General features: G+C 35.4%; 1 protein-coding gene across 4 annotated transcripts in view; it reads right to left on the bottom strand.

Annotated features, from left to right (window-relative positions):
* CCSER1 (coiled-coil serine rich protein 1) overlaps positions 1-22,099 on the bottom strand; it is a 1,308,992-nt gene that overhangs the window by 1,118,847 nt on the left and 168,046 nt on the right. For all 4 annotated transcript variants that reach the window (XM_068542049.1, XM_068542050.1, XM_068542051.1 and 1 more), the window contains exon 3: positions 17,101-17,285. In XM_068542049.1, the coding sequence (XP_068398150.1) occupies positions 17,101-17,285 (185 nt within the window). The remainder of the gene's footprint in view (positions 1-17,100; positions 17,286-22,099) is intronic.

The following is a 22,099-nucleotide window of genomic DNA, read 5'->3' as shown; positions in this document are numbered from 1 at the left end:
CTCCAAAAAAGATGTTAAAAAAAAATTACACTTTTACAGCAACTACTCTTATTTGAAGACACTACCTACTCTATGAAACCTTTTGTTACCACTCTCTTTTGTGCCACTACTCTACTAACCTGCTAATAGTGCCTTAAAAGCATGTATAACATAATTATACATGTTTCTTTACTTTTTTTTCTTTTGCTACATCCTAAGACCTAGATCTAGCAGCCTAGACCCTTTTGAGGTTTTTACTGAATATCCAGGGCTTAACACAATCTAGTACTTAAATGATAATTAATAAACATTAATTGAATAAATGAATGCAATAGTACGGATACATAAATTTCTTTTTTTCTTTCTTTCTTTCTTTCCTTCTTTCTTTCTTTCTTTCAAAAGAGTAACTCAACCCAAAATAAAATTTAACACATATTTCAGTATAGGGTTTAACAGTAAACCATTCATGGTCAACTAGTTCCTCTTGAAATTATTAGGGGATAGGTAGATAACCTGAAATTCATAATACCAATGTAGAGGATAAAAGTATTCAGTAAAACATTTCCAGTCCCAGAGCTGGAAGCTCTAGTCAGACACATACAGTACTTGCTACAAGGTAGCCCTCTTGCATAAATTTATCACCCAGTGTTAGTCTATTCAAGACCAGATATTCATCACGGAAGAGATGACAGAGCTATAAAATCAGTACTAAGTAACATAGAAAAAAATAATTTGGGGCAGGAATCAATGGATACTAAAACTTCTGGGTAAAAAATGGTGGAAAACAATATTTACATAGCTTCAGATATTTTTCCAGAGATTACTTATTAATTAACAAGGGGAACTATAACAACTTTACAGTGGTATATCCTAGTAAACGCCATCTTTGCCAAGGGATCAAGTGTAGCATCACCAGTAATGATACAAACTGACATCATATACTTCCTGATGTGATCCACTAAGAACACAAATACCACACATGTAGTTTTCCTTCCGAAAACTACATAAGCTGAACCTAATAGTGAAATACCAGAGAAACATGAATTGGAGAACATTCTACAAAATAACTGTCACGAGTGGAAACAGCATGTGCAATAAAGAATGGTGAGGAACTGTCCCAGATTAAGAGAGGCTAAAGATACCTGAGAGCTAAACATAACACATGACTCTGGATTGGAGCCTGGATTTTTTAAAAAAATGAAACAATTAGGAAAAACTGAATATGGATTTATGTTAAACAAGACAACGTGTCAAGGTTATATTTCCTGATTTTGATACTTAATCTGTGATGTAAGAGAATATCCTTGTTCTCAGAAAATACATGCTGAAGTATTTAGCAATAAAGGGTCATAATGTGTAAAATAACTCTCACATGCTTCAGGAAAATAATATAAATGATGTATGTGTCTATGTGTTACAGAGAAGAGGAAAGAGGAAAAAATGTGGTAAAACTTAATGACTGATGAAGCTGTGTAAAGGATATAAGGCAGTTTTGGGTACAATTCTTCTAACTTTCCTATAAATATGAAATTATTGTAAAATAAAAGTAAAATGTATTTAGTAAAATTAAAGTGGCATGTTATAACCAAGGTAATGCTGGTGTTGTATAGTCCCAAGGTAAATTTGGTTACCTTTTTTTTTTTTAAAGTACAAGATTCACATGAGGGAATAGTAAAAGTAGCAATACCTAGCTTATCTGCTCTCTTGAATCTGATACTATTGATACCCAACTAAATTTTATTTTGAGTCATATTTTATTTTTATTGTTGAGAAGGTAGTTGAAGCTAAGGAGAGGTAGACAAAAAGGGATAGAAAGAAGAAAAGACAGAGAGGAAGACAGCTCATTCTACTCATCTGAGTTCTACTTCCTACCAGTTCTGTTTTGTGGATATGGCAGTTTGTGGAAAGAGATTATCTCAACAAAGATATGATAAAACCTTAAAAAGTAAAACAAAAACAAAACTTGTTTTACATTTCTTTAAATACGCAATGCCTAACCCAGTTTCCGCTCAAGGTAGATAGTCCACAATGTTCGTCACTAAAGAAATAATTTGGATTCATCTTACTTAAATCTTGGTGCTGCCTTGCCAATAATTAAAAGCTAATTGTAGTCCTCCTTTGGTATCTGCAGGGGATTGGTTCCAGGACCACCACCCCCCCTTGGACACCTAAATTCACAGATGCTCAAGTCCCTTACATAAAATAGCATAGTATTTGCATATAACCTACTCAGATCCTCCCGTATACTTTAAATCATCTCTAGATTATGTATAATATCTAATACAATGTAAATACTATATAAATAATTGCCAGCGCCAAGCAAATTCAAGTCTTGCTCTTTGGAATATTCTGGAATTTTAAAAAATATTTTCGATCCGCAGTTGGTTGAATCTGGAACCTGTCAATATGAGGGTCACTGTATACCCCCTCATTTCTATTTTTCTGAGTTGTTAGTAGGCTGCTTACTGTTTGATACATTACTTAGGCATGGAACAGTCATTCCAGAACCAGTAATTTCCTGCCTATTCTAGTTAGTGGTCCTTGTAAGGAATCTGTCTTTTAAGAATGTAAGAATTCAATGACCCTCACAGGAAACCTAGACTTTCTTTTTTTAATATCATATAACTCAGCTGCCACAAGTAAAAAGACCTCCTCTTCTTGGTCACCATCCCCTTCAAACAGTGTGTAACACTTATCCAGGGCACATAGCTAGCACCGGGTTCAACTGAAAATTCACTTTGCTTTCCCATTAAGGCCATATAATAGAATCGTCTTTTGAATTTTTCTTCAATTTGGGCTGCTGCTTTACCCTTAGCAATTCTACTGTGGTTTTCTTAATGTGATCCTATTTCAGTGAAAAAAAAAAAAAAGGACTTTTTAATAAAGCTTTTATCCATTGCTTTAGTAATAAAATATGTTTGCTTATTGAACCAGAATAATTTGCTTTTTTATGGCAAAATGATTCTTATTTTTAAATGAATATAGGAATTTTTAGCAAAGTCATAGTGTCAAAAATCAAAAAATCACTTTATGTTGTTTTAATAGAGCAAAAGCAATTTCTGTAAAAATCATTTGTATGGGTCAACAGTTCTGATTTCCTTAAAATTACCTAATGGTCTACTTATAACAACAAGGAGAGACTCACGAAAAGCTCAAGATGTTAGCTTCTTTTATGTTCAACCCCACTGCACTGAATCAAAAAGTACAAAACAAAACTATATACTGAGCAACAGTGGCTATCTTTGAACTTTTTTAGTCAACAGACCTTACAGGCTTCCAGCTGCATAACAGTAAGTTCCCTTCAAGGAACTATAGTATCACTTTATAAAACTTAATAGTGTTCCAACTCTCTTTTGTCATGCAGGATTTCCTAGAGAGATGAATGCTATTGGAGAAGAGCACGCATTAATAGTTCCTTTCTCTTATTCTAAATGTAAGCCCAGCATCTCTGATTAGTTCTTTTTTCTCAGCTATAGCAGCTTCCAGTAGACTGCTGGGTCAAGTTAAATCTTTAGGATCAGTGTACCCTGGCACCCACTCGACTCAGTGATAGTTTCTATATACTTTTATTATCATTATTATTAAAAAATAAAAGAGAGAGAATCACTGTGATTCATGAACCATAGCTAGGTGGCTGATCTTTTCATTTGAAATCACTATTTGTATTAATGTATCCACATTTCTTTGGAACATAAATCTACTGAAGGCAACAGCATGCTGAGATATACTGTCTCATCCCAACCAGCACCTAATACATCATATGAACTATGTGACAGCTGGTTACTCCCCTCCTCATTAAAATTCATGTAGTTCAAATATTCAAGCTGAATATCCTACTGGTAGATGTATTCTTCCAACAGAATGAAGAAAGAAGAAAGACAAAAGCAAAAACTTGAGTGTGTCATAAAACTTTCTCTCATAAATGTTTAGGGATCTTAAGTTATCTCAGGACAGACTAGTACTACTAGTAAATACACTATAGTTCAAAATTTATTTTTAAAGTAAAATAAATAAGGTACTCTATAATTCACTATTTTCTTCAACTTTATTTTTTGTTTTTGAAGTCATTGCCTATTATTATTTTGGATAAAATTAACTTAAGATTTAACAGAAGATACTTTTAAACAAGTAATTTATCAAGTTATTATGTGAGTGTTCACATAAATGTTCACAATGTTTAAACTTTTTATTTAAGAAAACAGAGAATGCAAATTAAATTTCTTTGTAAAAAGCCAAGACACCTGTCTTAGGGCAGATGCTTTTTTCCAAATTTCATAATCAGGAAATAACTAGGTCGAGTAAACTTTCTAATTAAAGGGTAACATAAACATGGTAAAATATGCAAATCTTAAGTTTACTTCTCAAATAGTTTTTTTCTAAGCAACATAAATTGATTTTGAAAAATGTATGAGTTTCTGGAAAATACACAAATGAGAAATCAGGTAAATAGCAGATTATACTTATAAAGCACTAACATATAAATAACTTGAATATTTTACGGATTATTTTTGTTGTGGCTTAAAGGAGCCAACTCAACCTATTGTCATGATGAGATATACTTTAAAGGTGAATTTGGCTCTTAAAATGTTTTCCTTTCTAAATGGCTACTGGAAAAGGTAATATTATTTAATTTCAGTTTCTGGCTTTAATCCATGTAATTAATAAATACGTGTCATTTTCATCAATATAGCACTTTAAAGTTTATAAAGCCTTTTCACATAAAATATAGTATTTGATCCTTACAACAACTCTATAAGGTAGGTAGTATTATTAGGTGAAAAAAATGAGACTGGAATTTGGTGCCCTCTTTCCAATTGCTTGCTCCTTTTATCACACCATACTTGCTTATTTAAGAAATTAAAGTCGGGCTTAACGGACACAAAAAGAACTCTCATTTTGCAAATTTGTCTATTTTGATCATGTTTCTGTGTTTGGAGAAATAGTTTGCCTTTGGTTCTTAAGCAATATGATTTTATTCCAGACAAGTTTTACAAAGAGAAAATAAAAAAGCATATTCTTATAAGATATTAAATATTAGAAGGCACTAAAGGCATTTGGGAAAAAAAGAAGTGTGAAAAAGCATGAAAATATTATAAAGTTGTTTAAGAATTTATTAATTTACTACATTTTTATTAAATTATTACTTTTCTTATAATTTGGGGAACTAAAGGTATTTTATAGATTTTCTTCCCTTCTGAAATCATGCTGAAAACTCCACCCTCCCCTTTGAGCACACACACTGCACACCACAAGTTCCTCTTGGTCCACAGCCAGCCTGAGGCACAATCCACAGGAAGCTCCAAAGGAGACAAACCAGAAACAGCAGTGATAGGCAAGAGAGTAAGACAGAAGTGGGCTATGTGTGGTTCTCTGGTAGCTGCCAAGTGTCCTGGAAGGTCAAATATACACTGCTTGCACAATGCACACAACTTTTGCCACTATCTGTCTTTTGCTCAACTTAAGCTGCTGTCAATTTGAAAACAAAACAAAACCCAAAAAAGCATAATTGTGGGTGATAGTAGTGAGGGTAGACTGAATTACTGCAACATATTACACAGACTCTAATAGGGAGGTCCTAGTTTAAGTGATATATCAATAATTGCTGCTTCTCCAATATGACTTTAGAAACAGAAGGGAAGGATTGAGAATCCTTGGAGTATCTTAAAGGGAGGCTGAAATATAAGTGTATAAAAACTGAAATAGGATAGTAACATAGATGGGGGGAAAAAGGGAGAGAAGCCATGAACTATGAGGGCAAAAGTCAATTCTCTGCATATTTTTCCAGTTCCACTCCAAAGTTTCAGTCCTTGGATTTTCAACTACTTTCCTTATGCAAATAGCTTTTTTTCATGAGCTCTTATTCTATTACCATAAATCTAATACATTGTGCTTTTCAATGCATATTGGCTTTGTCAGATTTCTGATATATTAGAGATTCCCACCCTTTCCATTTGGAATCCACATGTCATTTCACCTACATCTTAAGTTTTCAGGTAGAACAGGTTTAAAAAAAAAAAAAAAAAGGGTCAAGAACCAAATGCCAAGTAATAGCTGTTTAGAGTATGAAAAAAGCATCCTGCAAAGGAGTCTGAAAGGAGAAAAGGAGAATAACCAAAGGAGAGTTAACTCTGCAAAAGGAGAAGTGATAAGTATATAGAGTCCTCAACAGTGTGAAACGCTGAAGTCAAGAAAAATGAAGATTGAAAAAAAGAATATGAACACTGGCAAAGTCACTAATGACTTTAGAAAAGCTCTCAATTGGGGTGGTTTCTGCCTACCAAGGCATATGTTTCAACATCTGGAGATATGTCCAGGTGTCACAACTTGAGGGTTCTACTGGCATTTTATGGGGAGGGGTCAGGGATGCCATTAAACACCCTACAGTGTACAAGACAGCCCTCTCCCACCTCCCAACAAAGAACTATCCAGGACAAAATGTCAACAGTGTCCATGTTGAGAAACTACACATCACAAGAGCTAATAAAACATGAAATTGAGGACCCCGTGGGCAGCGAGGAAATGCATTTGGCAAGAGAAGGCTATTCTTTTAGAGAAGTTTGCCTTGTAGTGGAAAAGAGGGACAGGGAAGAGAACTTCAGGAGCAAGCAGGATATGGAAAAGTTTTAACTTTTGTTTATTTCCTTCAGGCTGGGAAACTTGGCAGTGTTGTAAACTGACAGAGGTGAAGAGATGGAGAAGAAACCAGAGAAGCAAACATGAGAGACATACTGATGATGACTGTTCTTAAGGAGGTAAGGAGTTGAAATCAGGAAGACGAGTAGAAACCACTGCTTTGAAAGAATGCAGGGACACATACCTCTCTAAGATCAGAGGAAATAGGGAACTGATGGGAAAAAGACTAAGAGTGGGTGGCAAGAACAGGATAGTTGGAGGAGGGTGTTTAAAGCTTACACTTGGTGCCTGAGATAAGCAACTGGCCTGGGATCCATTTTCTCTGAGACAGAGTTCCAGGGAGTCTGCTTCCCGGAAAGATCTCCTTATAAACACAGTAATGACTGATCTAATTAGCAAACAAACAAACCACAAAACTAAATGGTTTTTACTAGAGGGGAGTTTAAGTGAGGCTGCTTATGAAAAATAAAGCTGGAACTTAGAGATTTATGGGATATGACTCCCTGGAAAATGTCTGTGTATGCTATCTAACTATTTGAGTATAAACTAGAGATGTTTCATGAGGTCAAAGGGGAAAACTAGTTATAAGATAAATAAGTTATAAGATAGTTATAAGATAACTAGTTATAAGATATCTAGTTATAAGATATATATAAGATATATATATATCTAGTTATAAGATAAATAAGTTCTGAGGATGTAGTGTACAGCATGGTGACTATAATTAAAAAGAAAAACAATGAGATGTTTCATATTGATTGGCTCTTTCTGTGTCAATGAGGTGATTCTATACATTTAACAATGCAAACTTTATCCAACAATCTGGGCCAGTGCCCACCAGATGCAGAAAGGAGCTGGGGAGCTGGACGGTATTCCAGATCTCTCCCTGCTTCACCTGCGTCTCTTGACAACTGATAAAAGCTCTGATTCATGTTGAGTTTCTCTGACAAAAAAAATTCTTTGTGTTTCTCACCGACACATACACTAATCATTGGGTAGTGTTGAAGACAACTAGCCAAGCATTAAAATCATAATTCTGTAAGGAAATTACAAACGTCTACAATAAAGAGCCTAAGAGATGGAACAAAAAAAAGGTACTTAGGTTGTTTCCAGTTGAATGTAACAAGCTTAGAATAATAGAAGATATAAACAAAGGAGGAATTTCAGAGCAAACTTTTAGCACTAGAGTGAAATGATCACTGAATTAAATTATAAAAGTGATAAAATGACAGCTACTCTAAATTAGGAGTGACTAAACAAAAAGATCATCACATAGGAAAAGTGTGAAATGTATATGCATGATTCATTTGTAAATCACACTTTCTTATCCTGAATTGCAAATATGATGGTTTGTGAGATTATTATAAATGTCTGTCTTGACTGTTAAATTATTTGAAAAATAATATTAATATATTAAAATATTTATATCTTTTCTATAAACTGACTGTAATGTAAAATATAAGACATAATTCTACTACAATAATATACTTCTTGACCTTGGAAGTCAAATTTTGTTTGGCTTTTTTAATTTACTAAAATTAATTTAATATGCTGTATTTAGATTTCAAAATAATAGAATAACCCTAGGAAGAATATTTTTTTCTTTATTGTGTAACTAGAATAATGTAAAAACTTCAAATTCCAATGACTATTCCCTCAGAAAAGATAGTTATTTTACTCAAGGTCAATTCTATGTTACAGACTGTGCAGTGTTCAGATGGTCAGAGATTTGCCATGGATCCTGAATCAATAAATAGTCTTTCTCACACTATGAAAGCTGTGTCAGCTCATGGGGTTACCTAAACAAGGCATAAAATAGTTTGCATCTTACAGAAAACTGAGATGAACTGAACCAATTAAAAGTAAAACTGACATCTTTGCATTCTAATCCCAAGAATAAAAGGTAAACAACCTTAATTTTCCAATTTCTTAATTTCAGAGGGGTATAAACTGTCTAACGGGTATCCTAGATATAGTGTGGTTAGAGAAAAAATCTTTAATTTTCTTCTACTATTGTCCATCTTAATTATTTCCTTGATAAATAATAATAAATAGAAATATATATTGTTCTTAATGAAGCTTTTAATATATTCTAGCATTGCTATTATTACAATGTGATTGCTTATTGCTATGGCCTGAATGTTTGTATTCCCCCAAAATTCATATGTTGAAATTCTAATCCCCAAAGATGATGGTATTAGAAGGGGGGGGGGGGCTTTGGGAGGTGCTTAGGTCATGAGGGTGGACCCCTCATGAATGGGCTTAGTGCCTGCATAAAAGAAGCTCCAGAGAGATCCCTAACCCCTTCCACCAGGTGAGACACAGCAAGAAGATGCTGGCTACAAATCAGGAACCATGCTGCCACCTTGATCTTGGACTTCCCATCCCCCAGAACTGTGAGAAATAGATTTCTGTCACTTATAAGCTACCCAGTCTGTGATATTTTGTTATAGCAGCCTGAACAAACTAAGACATTTATAGTAAATTTTAATAATGTAATCACAGAGGGAAAAATTAGGTGCTATGGATATTTTCACGTGAACTGTATGAAGAGAAATAGTAATAACTAGGATACTGCACTTATTTACTTACAACTTTTCTTAAAGTCATTTAAGATGAAGTGAGTTAACTCTCTGAATAAGCTATTCATAGCATTGTGCACCAAACATACAAATTGTGACAGCTTCTAAACAAAAATGACTCATCCCAAAAGCTAGGATGAAAAAAAATGAATGGAATATTTTATCCAATTCTTCTTTTTTAAAGGCAATTCTGAATCTATAAGTTGATAAGAAATGGAGTTGGAGTAGATAAAATACACAGGGGATTTTTAAATACCACCTTATAGACATATTTGACTCAGAACTTACATTTTTCTAATGGGTTCTCCAATAATATCACAAACAATTGACTACGGCTTGTCTTCTTTGTATGGCCAGTCTATAAGTATTGTACTGATATGATCCTGGAAACCATTCTGTAAGGTCAATTATCCTAAAATGAATGATGCTTCTACTAGAACAGTATCAAAGGTGGTATGGCCTTGATCAAGTGCTTAGCATCAAAAACCAGTTTTATCAAACAATGCATCATAGAAACATCTGTACATTTGTATAATAAGTTAAAATGTCAAAAATGTGCATAAGGACACCACACATAGTGATTGTTCTAAAGGCCTTAATTCATATCTATATCAACATATATCACAACCTAATTAGCAATTTTACCTTTAATTCACCCATATTTATTGTGCAGCAGGCACTTTACTAAGTGCTATAAGAAATGCTAATATATACAAAAGTTCTTCCGTTTAAAAGACTGAATGAAATCTAATAAATGAAACATATTCAAATAACTAAGTGGTGAGTGCCATACACATGATACACTTAGAAGAACATTGATATCATTAGTAACTAGAAAAATCAATAAAGGCATTATGGATTAGGGCTATTAGTCTAAAATTAATATACTACTTATCAACAAATGTAATTGCATGTTTAATGAGTGATACTTGTGATTTTCCTTCTTAAAATACATGAGGATTAAGGAGAATGATTTGTATGCCCCCATTTTCTTAAATATAGTAATGACTTCCTTTTCTCACTAAATGTCCTTGTAGCATGCAATGATATTAGCTTTAGCTTTAATTCCATTCACAATGTTACATCAAAAGCTGAGATCATTACTTTAACCCTCAAAAAGCCATTCACATTTTTACGTATTTGAAAGTCTTATTTAAGATTTCAGGATTCAGAGGAGAAACTTCTTGAATCAGATCTTATAATCATCATCTTTCACTTGCTCTTAATTTTGAGCTTGAACAACAACTTTCATGCCACAAAATGAACGTGTGAAAGTGCATATACCAAACAAGCCCAGGAGAGCTCTTTTGCCTAGCGGATGGTAGAGGCGGGATGTTTTGAAAGCGATTCTTTAGACATTAATTTTGTACTTTCTTCTTCACTGTCCCAGCGCCTCCCAGAGTTCCTGCTCAGCACTCGCAACGCCCTCAATGTTAGAAATTAGCCAAAAACGCTAGGGAGTTATGTATATAATTAACAGTGTCAATCGAGCATGTGAGATAAAGTATAGGTAAATTAGGGATACGGGAGTTCATGTGCCCTTTTTTCATCCTTTTTTACTTTTGATATCAATGGTCACAATCCAAATCAAGCATGCCCCACCCATTCTGAATTTTAAGATGGTCAAAATGGTTAAATCTGGTGTATTGATAAGATTAGGTTAATATCTCCCAGTCTGGAACTCTAAAATTCTAAAGGGCTGTCTCTTTCATCTTTGCATCTTCAAAGTAGGTTCTAAATAGATATTTATGGAAAGAAATTGTGAATGAATTGATGAATGGATGAATGAATAAAGAAAACGCTAACAAAGGAGAAAACAGTAGGCCCCAGAAGAAAAGTGAATGCATAGTTAAGTGCTTGTCTATTTAGCATAGGGCTTAATTAGTCTTAATCAATTATTGTCAGTAATATTTAAATTCTATATTTCAATATATCAAAGAATTAAGATACAACATGAGACGCTGCTGATACGCAAGTAACTGTTTTTTTTCTCAAATATAAATCTGGTCTGTTCTTCTAGCGAAGAAGTCCTACAGCTCATGTTTTTACTATGCTATTCACAGTTTCTACACAAAGGCAACAGGATGCCAAACTGCAAATGAGAGGAATTACGCTGTCAGAGTAAAAGTGGCCATAAGTGAATTCTGTCAGAATCGCTCAGCACAGATAGTCCAGGGGAACTTTGTGGATGCATTTGCTGAGTAAGCTAAAGCTAACACAACTTTCCAAACCAGCTCTTTAATGTAATAAAAACAAGTATTTCCAAATATAGAAATATTCCCAAACCGGGAGTCAAGTAAAGTTAATTTACATATACATCTCAAGGCCTTTAAGTCAGGAAGAGGGCACATCTCAAAGGACAAAACTTGTGGTTAGAATGAATCCTTCAACGTCAAAGACGTTTTCCTCTTTCTGAACCACAATGACCAAGCTCAGTGTGAGGCATCAAATCAAACGACTTTATGCCCATCAAATGCCGGTAGACAACAGCGAGGGAGGAGGTAAGCAGGAAATCTCAGCTAATTAAAAGAACTGAGATACAATAAACTATTAGGGAATATCATAGTCATTAGTGCCCATGATACATATCTGGGTCTACATCATCCAGACACATGCAAGGGACTACTCCCTGGCCCCTTTTGTGGCAAGTTTGGGCCTGGTGATTAGATTTGCTCAATGGGAAATGAAGTGAGCCTCTCACAGGTAAAGCATTTATTACTGGGGTGCGGCCTCCAGAGATCTTGCACCACAGTGAAAGGCAGTGTTTTGCAACAGCTGCTGCTTCAACAGCCTGGATACAGAAGGAGGAGATACTGAATGGAACTCCAGCACCTTCCGCAATGAACACATAGCCAGAGCAAGAAATAAATCTATATTATAAAGTCACTAAAATTTGGAGGTTGCTGGCTCTTATGTAGCCTGGCTCATCCTTCCTCATACACTCAGGCACTTTCCTTCCTCTAGTGATGCCAGGTGCTATATATTGTTTAACATCTACAAATCTATCCTCAATTAATACTTTTTTAGAGCGGGGTGATCTCATAAATATTTGGAGTTAGACTTCACTGTGTGAAGCTGCTGGAGAAACCAAGACAAATCCTTACATTTAATCATTTATACATCATAATCTGGAGGGAAAGTTCCTGGAAAGAAAGAGTCTACTTCTAGAAAAGCTGTTTTTAAATGTTTGGACCATCCTAAGGTAAGTATCAAGAAAGTTACTCAGAGGAAAATTAAGGGAAGTCTTTATTTAAAGCAGTTTGAAGATATATAATAAATTCGAATGCTCATCAAATTGTTACATATATATTGATTTCTTGTAATAAATTTAAGCAAAGTCCAATTTCTTCTGAGCCACTGATGTTCAAAGAGCTAATACATCCTGCCCTTTCACTTTTATACTGAAATATCCCCAAAGTGTACAAAAACACTAGAATTGTAGTCTATCTCACCTGTCAGGGAATATTTCTGGTCATTCACAGGAAACCTCAGCATCTTAATAAACAGAGCCATACACCATTGGTAGAATTAAATCCTCATGACCTATATGAAATACTCTAGTTCCTTCTAAGTATAAATATCTTCTTTTGTGACAAAGTTCCTTTTTGGATGAGCTATCTCTCAGTAAAGACATTGATACCATTCATCAGCATATCAAGACATATTACCACATTTTAAATCCAGAATAAGTACTACATTTTGTTTATTTTTTGTATCCCTTACAGAGGGTTGTAGTCTAGACTTAGAGCAAGCATAGATTGCCTTAAATGTGTTAACTTCATTATACAGAAATAATGCAAGAAAAATGAAAAATTAATTTTAAATCTATTACATTCCCCCCAAAGCATGTAGGATTTAAAGTTAGACAGTGAGTATCCAAATCTAAATCCTACTTCTGCCACTTACTATCTGTGTTTTCGGGCAAGTTGCTTATCTTCTTAGTGCCTTATTTTACTCTTTTGCAAAACGTGATGAGTAAAAGAATCACTCGATTCATAATATTGTGAGGACTGAATGTGATAATATATGAGGAGCATTAAGAGTAGTCCCTTGGTTCAAATAAGTATTAAAAATACATGTCATTACTATTGCTCTAAAAGAAAAGAATAACTGAACCATGGATGCATTCTTAAACACACATATTCACCTGAATTATTTTGGAAGAGGAATATAGAAAATGTGTGCATCTTCTCACACATAAAACTATCATTCCGAAACATATGTCACTTGCTTCACATATAGCTAAAATCACCTAAAAATCCTAGCATTTCTTCCTTATATTGCTGAGCTAAATAATACATTGTATGCATGTTAAATTAACTGTTACACTATAAATTAATTAAAGATCGAGATATTAGTTGTAAAGTCCTAAGGAAGAAGGTCATAAAGTAATTTTGATACATTTCGTGTGGAAATTCAAGGGTGTCAGTATTTATTTCAACAAGTTTTACCTGTGAATCCAGTGAACATGCACAATAGTTTAACCAAGTTTCCGTCCAATCTCCATACCGGTTCCACTACCATGGCGATGGTGTAATCCTGCCATCTAGTGGACGATCTGCATCACTGCAGGTATACTTTTTGAAAATTTATAAAAAGCCTCAAATAAATTAACAAAATCACATTTTTATATTTGACATTTAAAATTTTAAATCTTGAAAGTGTATCTGAGGAGAAGAATAATGATTTTGTGATGTTATGAGGAGAATTATATAAACGTAGTATGAAAAACACGAGATATAAAAAGCATAAGTAAAAGGCCCAGCTTTGGGCAAAGGTAATAAACAAGGCAAAGTTATTAATATAAATACATCTTTAAAAAGGAATAATAGAAATTTGGTGAAGAGAAATGTTTCACAATAATTCATTAGCCATAACTTTTAATGTTGCATCAATTGGAAATCTATTTTAACATGTTCTTGTATTTAGACAAAAAAAAATCAATTGCAACAATAATAATATAATATTTTCAATGCAAAGAACAGAAAGATGAAATATAATATAATGTAATATCTTTCTATATATGCAAATATAAATACACACATACATAGCCATTTTTTAGCATAAAAGAAACAAGAAACCCATTATCGTTTGCTGTTCTGTAGACGATTTGTCCAAGATTAAAATCTGGCCAAGCCTCACTTAATGGCTAGAACCTCTAACTTCAAACACAATGGTTTTGCTATCACTCAGTGTTGCCTCAGTATCTTAAGGCTTCTTCACATTGCAATTGTCAGGACTAGATGACCTAATATTTTCATTTGAAACATAACTGTCTAAGATATATAGATATAAGTGATTTAGCTTCGAGCATTTTTCACATATAAGTAGGTAGGTAGATAGATCCTTTCAAAGAAACAGTGTTAAATACTAGAAAATCAAAGACACTGCTGAAAAAGGACACGTGAGAAAGGGAGCAAACTGAATCCAAAAGGCAAGCCCATCCCAATATTTGTGAGGCCTGAGGCCTCATGGACCTCCCGGGCTGCAGTCTACTCACATCTTTTCCCACCCTCGCTGTATCTTACACTGTGAGGGAGCTAATACAAGTACCTCTAAGACACCCCAGCTCACAAGTGCAAGCTCAGACCCCACCCTCCTATACATACCCCATTTCCACCCTCATCTGCAGGCTTCCGCAACTTGAACCAGGAATCTGGAATCTCGGTCGCCTGGAATGTGTTAAAGCTTTGGATGCGCATATCACCTTGACCCTCAAGGATTCTCACCCTATATGAAGTGGGAACTATAGAAAGACAGGAAGAATAGGATCCACTAAAGCAGCAGTCCCCAACCTTTCTGGCACCAGGACCAGTTTCATGGAAGCCAATTTCTCCACGGACCAGGGGCAGGGTGATGGTTCAGGTGGTAATGCAAGTGACAGGGAGCGATGCGGAGCGGCAGATGAAGCTTCCACTCACCCGTCACTCACCTCCTGCTGTGTGGCCCAGTTCCTAACAGGCTGCAGACCGGTACCGGTCCATGGCCCAGGGGTTGGGGACCCCTGCACTAAGGGGTCTAAGGGTGGTACTGGCATACGTGTGGTTTACAACAGGACATTTTTTAGGTGGCTAGAGATGGAGAAATGGTGTGAAATGATGATGTCAGAGGTTGTCTTCATGATCAACGTTTTTCTTAAGACTGTATATCCCAGGGTCTTGCTCTAGGATGGAGAATGTCAAACCTTCCATGGAAGCAAGAAAGACAGGTTTTAAGGGTTGCTATCCTGGTGTGCTTCTATGTGTTTTGACCCATGAGCGTCTCAAGTGAAAACTTAGCCTCTCTGACTTGTGATATCAACTATGCAAACCAATTTTTCCTTCAAAAGAAAGTCTCTTCGATAAGTGATGCTGGGAAAACTAGAGAGCTACATGTAAAAGAATGAAATTAAAACATCCTCTAACACCATATACAAAAATAAACTGAAAAAGGATTAAAGACCTAAATTTAACACCAGACACTGTAAAACTCCTAGGGGAAAACACAGGCAGAATACTCTTTGACATAAATCGCAGCAATATTTTTTTGGATCTGTCTCCTAGAACAATGGAAATAAAAGCAAAAATAAACAAATGGGACCTAATTAAACTTAAAAGCTTTTAGACAGCAAAGGAAACCATAAACAAAACAAAAAGACAACCTATGGACTGGGAGAAAATATTTGCATACGATAATACCGACAAGGGATTAATTTCCAAAATATACAAATAGCTCATACAGCTTAATATTAAAAAAAAAAAAACAATCAAATAATGGGCAGAAGACCTAAATAGATATTTCTCCAAAGAAGATATACAGATGGCCAACAGGCACATGAAAAGATGTACAATATTACTAATTACTAGAGAAATGCAAATCAAAACCACAATGAGGTATCACCTCACACCAGTCAGAATGGCCAGCACTGAAAAGTCTACAAATAACATACGCTGAAGAGGGTATGGAGAAAAGGGAACCCTCCTACACTGTTGGTGGGAATGTAAGTCGGTGCAGCCACTATGGAAAACAGTATGGAGGTTCCTCAGAAAACTGAAAATAGAATTACCACATGATCCAGCAATCTGACTCCTGGCCATATAACCAGAGGAAACTCTAATTCAAAAAGATACATGCACCCCAATGTTCACAGCAGCACTATTTACAATAGCCAAGACATGGAAGCAACCTAAATATCCAACGACAGATGAATGAATAAAGAAGAGGTATATATATACATATATATATATACATACATATACATATATATACATGTGTATATATATATACACATACATGTACACACAACGGGATATTACTCAGCCATAAAAAAAGAATGAAATAATGTCATTTGCAGCAAAATGGATGGACCTAGAGATTATCATATTAAGTGAAGTAAGTCAGAGAAAAACAAATATCATATAATATCACTTATATGTGGAATCTAAATAAATGATACAAATGAACTTATTTACAGAACAGAAACAGACTCACAGACATAGAAAACAAACTTATGGTTACCAAAGGGGATGGGGAGGAGACAAGTTAGGCATTTGGGATTAATGTGTATACCCTACTATATATAAATCAGATAAGCAACAAGGACCTACTGTACAGCACAGGGAACTATATTCAATATCTTGTAATAACCTATAATGGAAAAGAATCTGAGAGAGTATATATACATATATTACTGAATCACCTTGCTGCACACCTGAAACTAACACAACATTGTAAATTAACTATATTTCAATTTCTTAAAAAAAGAAACACAACAACAAAAAATATGATGCTTCAATTTGCAAGGAGCATGAACTTGCCAGTAATATACGGGATTATTCTTCAGTCTGTTTTCATTGTGCAAGGAGCATGAACTTGCCTGTAATAGATGGGATTATTTTGTTATATGCAGGCATATGTATACACTTACCATGCTGTTCATTTTTGAAGATGATGAACCTGCTCTCTGCTTTCTTAGACTATTAACTTCTTCCACATTTCCATCTTTTGGTTTCAAAATCATCCTGCTACCCCCTGCAGTTCCTTCTGACGAGGATCGCAGTCGCCTCTCTACAAATCTTCCTTCACGGTATGGACTGAGGCTACTGGCAAGAACTATTTAAAAAAGAAATAAATAAAAATTAATACAAATGCTTAAATGTAGTTTTTATAAATGTCCCATTGAAAGTAAATGGAAAACTCTTAGGGTCATTCAACAATTCTCAATCACAGAAAACTTTTTGAATTAGCAGTGGTCCTTTACTTAACTATATAATCACTTTGAAGCCTCTAAAACTTTCTAGTCATCCTTGGCTTCTTCACACCTCACATAAATCATATAAGCAAATCCTGTCCTCATTACCTTCAACTGTATACAGAATGTGATCACTTCTCACCACCTCCCGCACTAACTTCCTGGCACAAACTCCATCAGGGCTTGCCTTGATTACTGCAATACTTCCTAATAGCCTCCTGCCCCTGCCTACTCCCACCTGCCTCTCCCCAACCAACACACAGTCTATTTTCTACACGGTAACCAGAATGATACACTGAAAACATAAGTGAGATTGATCACGATAGCTTCTCTAATCCTAAAGCTGATGTGTTTCCTGGTAGTGGGCTACCAGGTTCTGCATGATATGACCCTACTCCCGACCCCCACACAGGGGGCTTCCCATTGCTCACCTGTTCATCTCTCTAACCTCATCTTCTACTGCCCTCCAGCCCCTTGTTCACTCTGCTTAGGGCATACTGGACTTCTTGCTGTTTCTACAACATTGCAGGCATGCTCCAGCCCCAGAATCTTTACCCCATACCCTTTGCACTGATATACTCCTCCCAAACAGCTGTATGGTTTACTCCCTAATTTTTTTAATATGTTACTTTGAGTAATACCCCATTCACTGTACGTAAAAATGGAAACTAAAAACAAAGAACTAGCAGAAAGAGAAATTAAGAAACTCATCCTTAAGATTCTCGTCCTCTAGAACCACCTCCAGTACCAAAATCTGTCAGTCAGAGAAAAAGAATCAGTAGGAGACCTATATTAAGAAGATTTATTGCAAGGAATTGGCTTATGCATTTGTGGGGCTGGCTAGGCTGCGCCTCGAGGCATGCAGGATCTTAGTTCCCTGACCAGGGATCGAACCTGTGCCCCCTGCAGTGGCAGCACAGAGTTCTAACCACTGGACTGCCAGGGAATTCCCGAACACCTTTTCAAAAATTTGTGCAGATCCACCAGAAGGCAGACAGCAGAAGCAAGAAGAACTACAATCCTGCAGCCTGTGGAACAAAAACCACATTCACAGAAAGACAGACAAGATGAAAAGGCAGAGGGCTATGTACCAGATGAAGGAACAGGATAAAACCCCAAAAAAACAACTAAATGAAGTGGAGATAGGCAACCTTCCAGAAAAAGAATTCAGAATAATGATAGTGAAGATGATCCAGGACCTTGGAATAAGAATGGAGGCAAAGGTCAAGAAAATGCAAGAAACAAAGACCTAGAAGAATTAAAGAACAAACAAACAGAGATGAACAATACAATAACTGAAATGAAAACTACACTAGAAGGAATCAATAGCAGAATAACTGAGGCAGAAGAATGGATAAGTGACCTGGAAGACAGAAAGGTGGAATTCACTGCTGCAGAACAGAATAAAGAAAAAACAATGAAAAGAAATGAAGACAGCCTAAGAGACCTCTGGGACAATATTAAACGCAACAACATTCGCATTACAGGGGTCCCAGAAGGAGACGAGAGAGAAAAAGGACCCGAGAAAATATTTGAAGAGATTATAGTCGAAAACTTCCCTAACCTGGGAAAGGAAATAGCCACCCAAGTCCAGGAAGCACAGAGAGTCCCATACAGGATAAACCCAAGGAGAAACACGCCGAGACACATAGTAATCAAATTGGCAAAAATTAAAAACAAAGAAAAATTATTGAAAGCAGAAAGGGAAAAATGACAAATAATATACAAGGGAACTCCCATAAGGTTAACAGCTGATTTCTCAGCAGAAACTCTACAAGCCAGAAGGGAGTGGCATGATATACTTAAAGTGATGAAAGGGAAGAACCTACAACCAAGATTACTCTACCCGGCAAGGATCTCATCCAGATTCGATGGAGAAATCAAAAGCTTTACAGATAAGCAAAAGCTAAGAGAATTCAGCACCACCAAACCAGCTCTACAACAAACGCTAAAAGAACTTCTCTAAGTGGGAAACATAAGAAAAGAAAAGGACCTACAAAAACAAACCCAAAACAATTAAGAAAATGGTCATAGGAATATACATATCGATAATTACCTTAAACGTGAATGGATTAAATGCTCCAACCAAAAGACACAGGCTTGCTGAATGGATACAAAAACAAGACCCATATATATGCTGTCTACAAGAGACCCACTTCAGACCTAGGGACACATACAGATTGAAAGTGAGGGGATGGAAAAAGATATTCCATGCAAATGGAAATCAAAAGAAAGCTGGAGTAGCAATACTCATATCAGATAAAAGAGACTTTAAAATAAAGAATTTTACAAGAGACAAGGAAAGACACTACATAATGATCAAGGGATCAATCCAAGAAGAAGATACAACGATTATAAATATATATGCACCCAACATAGGAGCACCTCAATACATAAGGCAACTGCTAACAGCTATAAAAGAGGAAATCAACAGTTAACACAATCATAGTGGGGGACTTTAACATCTCACTTACACCAATGGACAGATCATCCAAAATGAAAATAAATAAGGAAACAGAAACTTTAAATGATACAATAGACCAGATAGATTCAACTGGTATTTATAGGACATTCCATCCAAAAACAGCAGATTACACTTTCTTCTCAAGTGTGCATGGAACATTCTCCAGGATAGATCACATCTTGGGTCACAAATCAAGCCTCAGTACATTTAAGAAAATTGAAATCATATCAAGCATCTTTTCTGACCACAACACTATGAGATCACAGATGAATTACAGGGAAAAAAACGCAAAAAACACAAACACATGGAGGCTAAACAATACGTTACTAAATAATCAAGAGATTACTAAAGAAATCAAAGAGGAAATCAAAAAATACTTACAGACAAGTGACAATGAAAACACGATGATCCAAAACCTATGGGATGCAGCAAAAGCAGTTCTAAGAGGGAAGTTTATAGCTATACAAGCCTACCTCAAAAAACAAGAAAAATCTCAAAAAAACAACCTAACCTTACAGCTAAAGGAACTAGAGAAAGAAGAACAAACAAAACGCAAATTAGCAGAAGGAAAGAAATCATAAAGATCAGAGCAGAAATAAATGAAATAGAAACAAAGAAAACAATAGGAAAGATCAATAAAACTAAAAGCTGGTTCTTTGAGAAGATAAACAAAATTGATAAACCATTAGCCAGACTCACCAAGAAAAGGAGGGAGAGGACTCAAATCAATAAAATTAGAAATGAAAAAGGAGAAGTTACAACAGACACCGCAGAAATACAAAGCCGCCAAACAGACTACTACAAGCAACTCTATGCCAATAAAGTGGACAACCTGGAAGAAATCGACAAATTCTTAGAAAGGTATAAATTTCCAAGACTGAACCAGGAAGAAATAGAAAATATGAACAGACCAATCACAAGCACTGAAATTGAAACTGTGATTAATAATCTTCCAACAAGCAAAAGTCCAGGACCAGATGGCTTCACAGGTGTATTCTAACAAACATTTAGAGAAGAGCTAACACCCATCCTTCTCAAACTCTTCCAAAAAATTGCAGAGGAAGGAACACTCCCAAACTCATTCTATGAGGCCACCATCACTCGGATACCAAAACCAGACAAAGATACTACAAAAAAAGAAAATTACAGACCAGTATCACTGATGAATATAGATGCAAAAATCCTCAACAAAATACTAGCAAACAGAATCCAACAACACATTAAAAGGATCATACACCATGATCAAGTGGGATTTATCCCAGGGATGCAAGGATTCTTCAATATATGCAAATCTATCAATGTGATACACCATGTTAACAAATTGAAGAATAAAAACCATATGATCATCTCAATAGATGCAGAAAAAGCATTTGACAAAATTCAACATCCATTTATGATAAAAACTCTCCAGAAAATGGGCATAGAAGGAAACCTACCTCAACATAATAAAGGCCATATACGACAAACCCACAGCAAACATCATTCTCAATGGTGAAAAACTGAAAGCGTTTCCTCTAAGATCAGGAACAAGACAAGGATGTCCACCCTCACCACTATTATTCAACATAGTTTTGGAAGTCCTAGCCACAGCAATCAGAGAAGAAAAAGGAATAAAAGGAATACAAATTGGAAAAGAAGAAGTAAAACTGTCACTGTTTGCAGATGACATGATACTATAAATAGAGAATCCTAAAAATGCTACCAGAAAACTACTAAAGCTAATCAATGAATTTGGTAAAGTTGCAGGATACAAAATTAATGCACAGAAATCTCTTGCATTCCTATACACTAATGATGAAAAATCTGAAAGACAAATTAAGGGAACACTCCCATTTACCATTGCAACAAAAAGAAAAATATACCTAGGAATAAACCTACCTGGGGAGACAAAAGACCTGTATGCAGAAAACTATAAGACACTGATGAAAGAAATTAAAGATGATACCAACAGATGGAGAGATATACCATGTTCTTGGATTGGAAGAATCAATATTGTCAAAATGACTATAGTACCCAAAGCAATCTACAGATTCAATGCAATCCCTATCAAATTGCCATTGGCATTTTTTACGGAACTAGAATGAAAAATCTTAGAATTTGTGTGGAGACACAGAAGACCCTGAATAGCCAAAGCAGTCTTGAGGGAAAAAAACAGAGCTGGAGGAATCAGACTCCTTGACTTCAGACTATACTACAAAGCTACACTAATCA

The sequence above is a fragment of the Eschrichtius robustus genome, chromosome 4, assembly GCF_028021215.1.
Source record: "Eschrichtius robustus isolate mEscRob2 chromosome 4, mEscRob2.pri, whole genome shotgun sequence".
Taxonomy (NCBI): Eukaryota; Metazoa; Chordata; class Mammalia; order Artiodactyla; family Eschrichtiidae; genus Eschrichtius; species Eschrichtius robustus.
The sequence above is the reverse complement of the archived record's forward strand: the minus strand, read 5'-3'. Positions and strand labels throughout refer to the sequence as shown.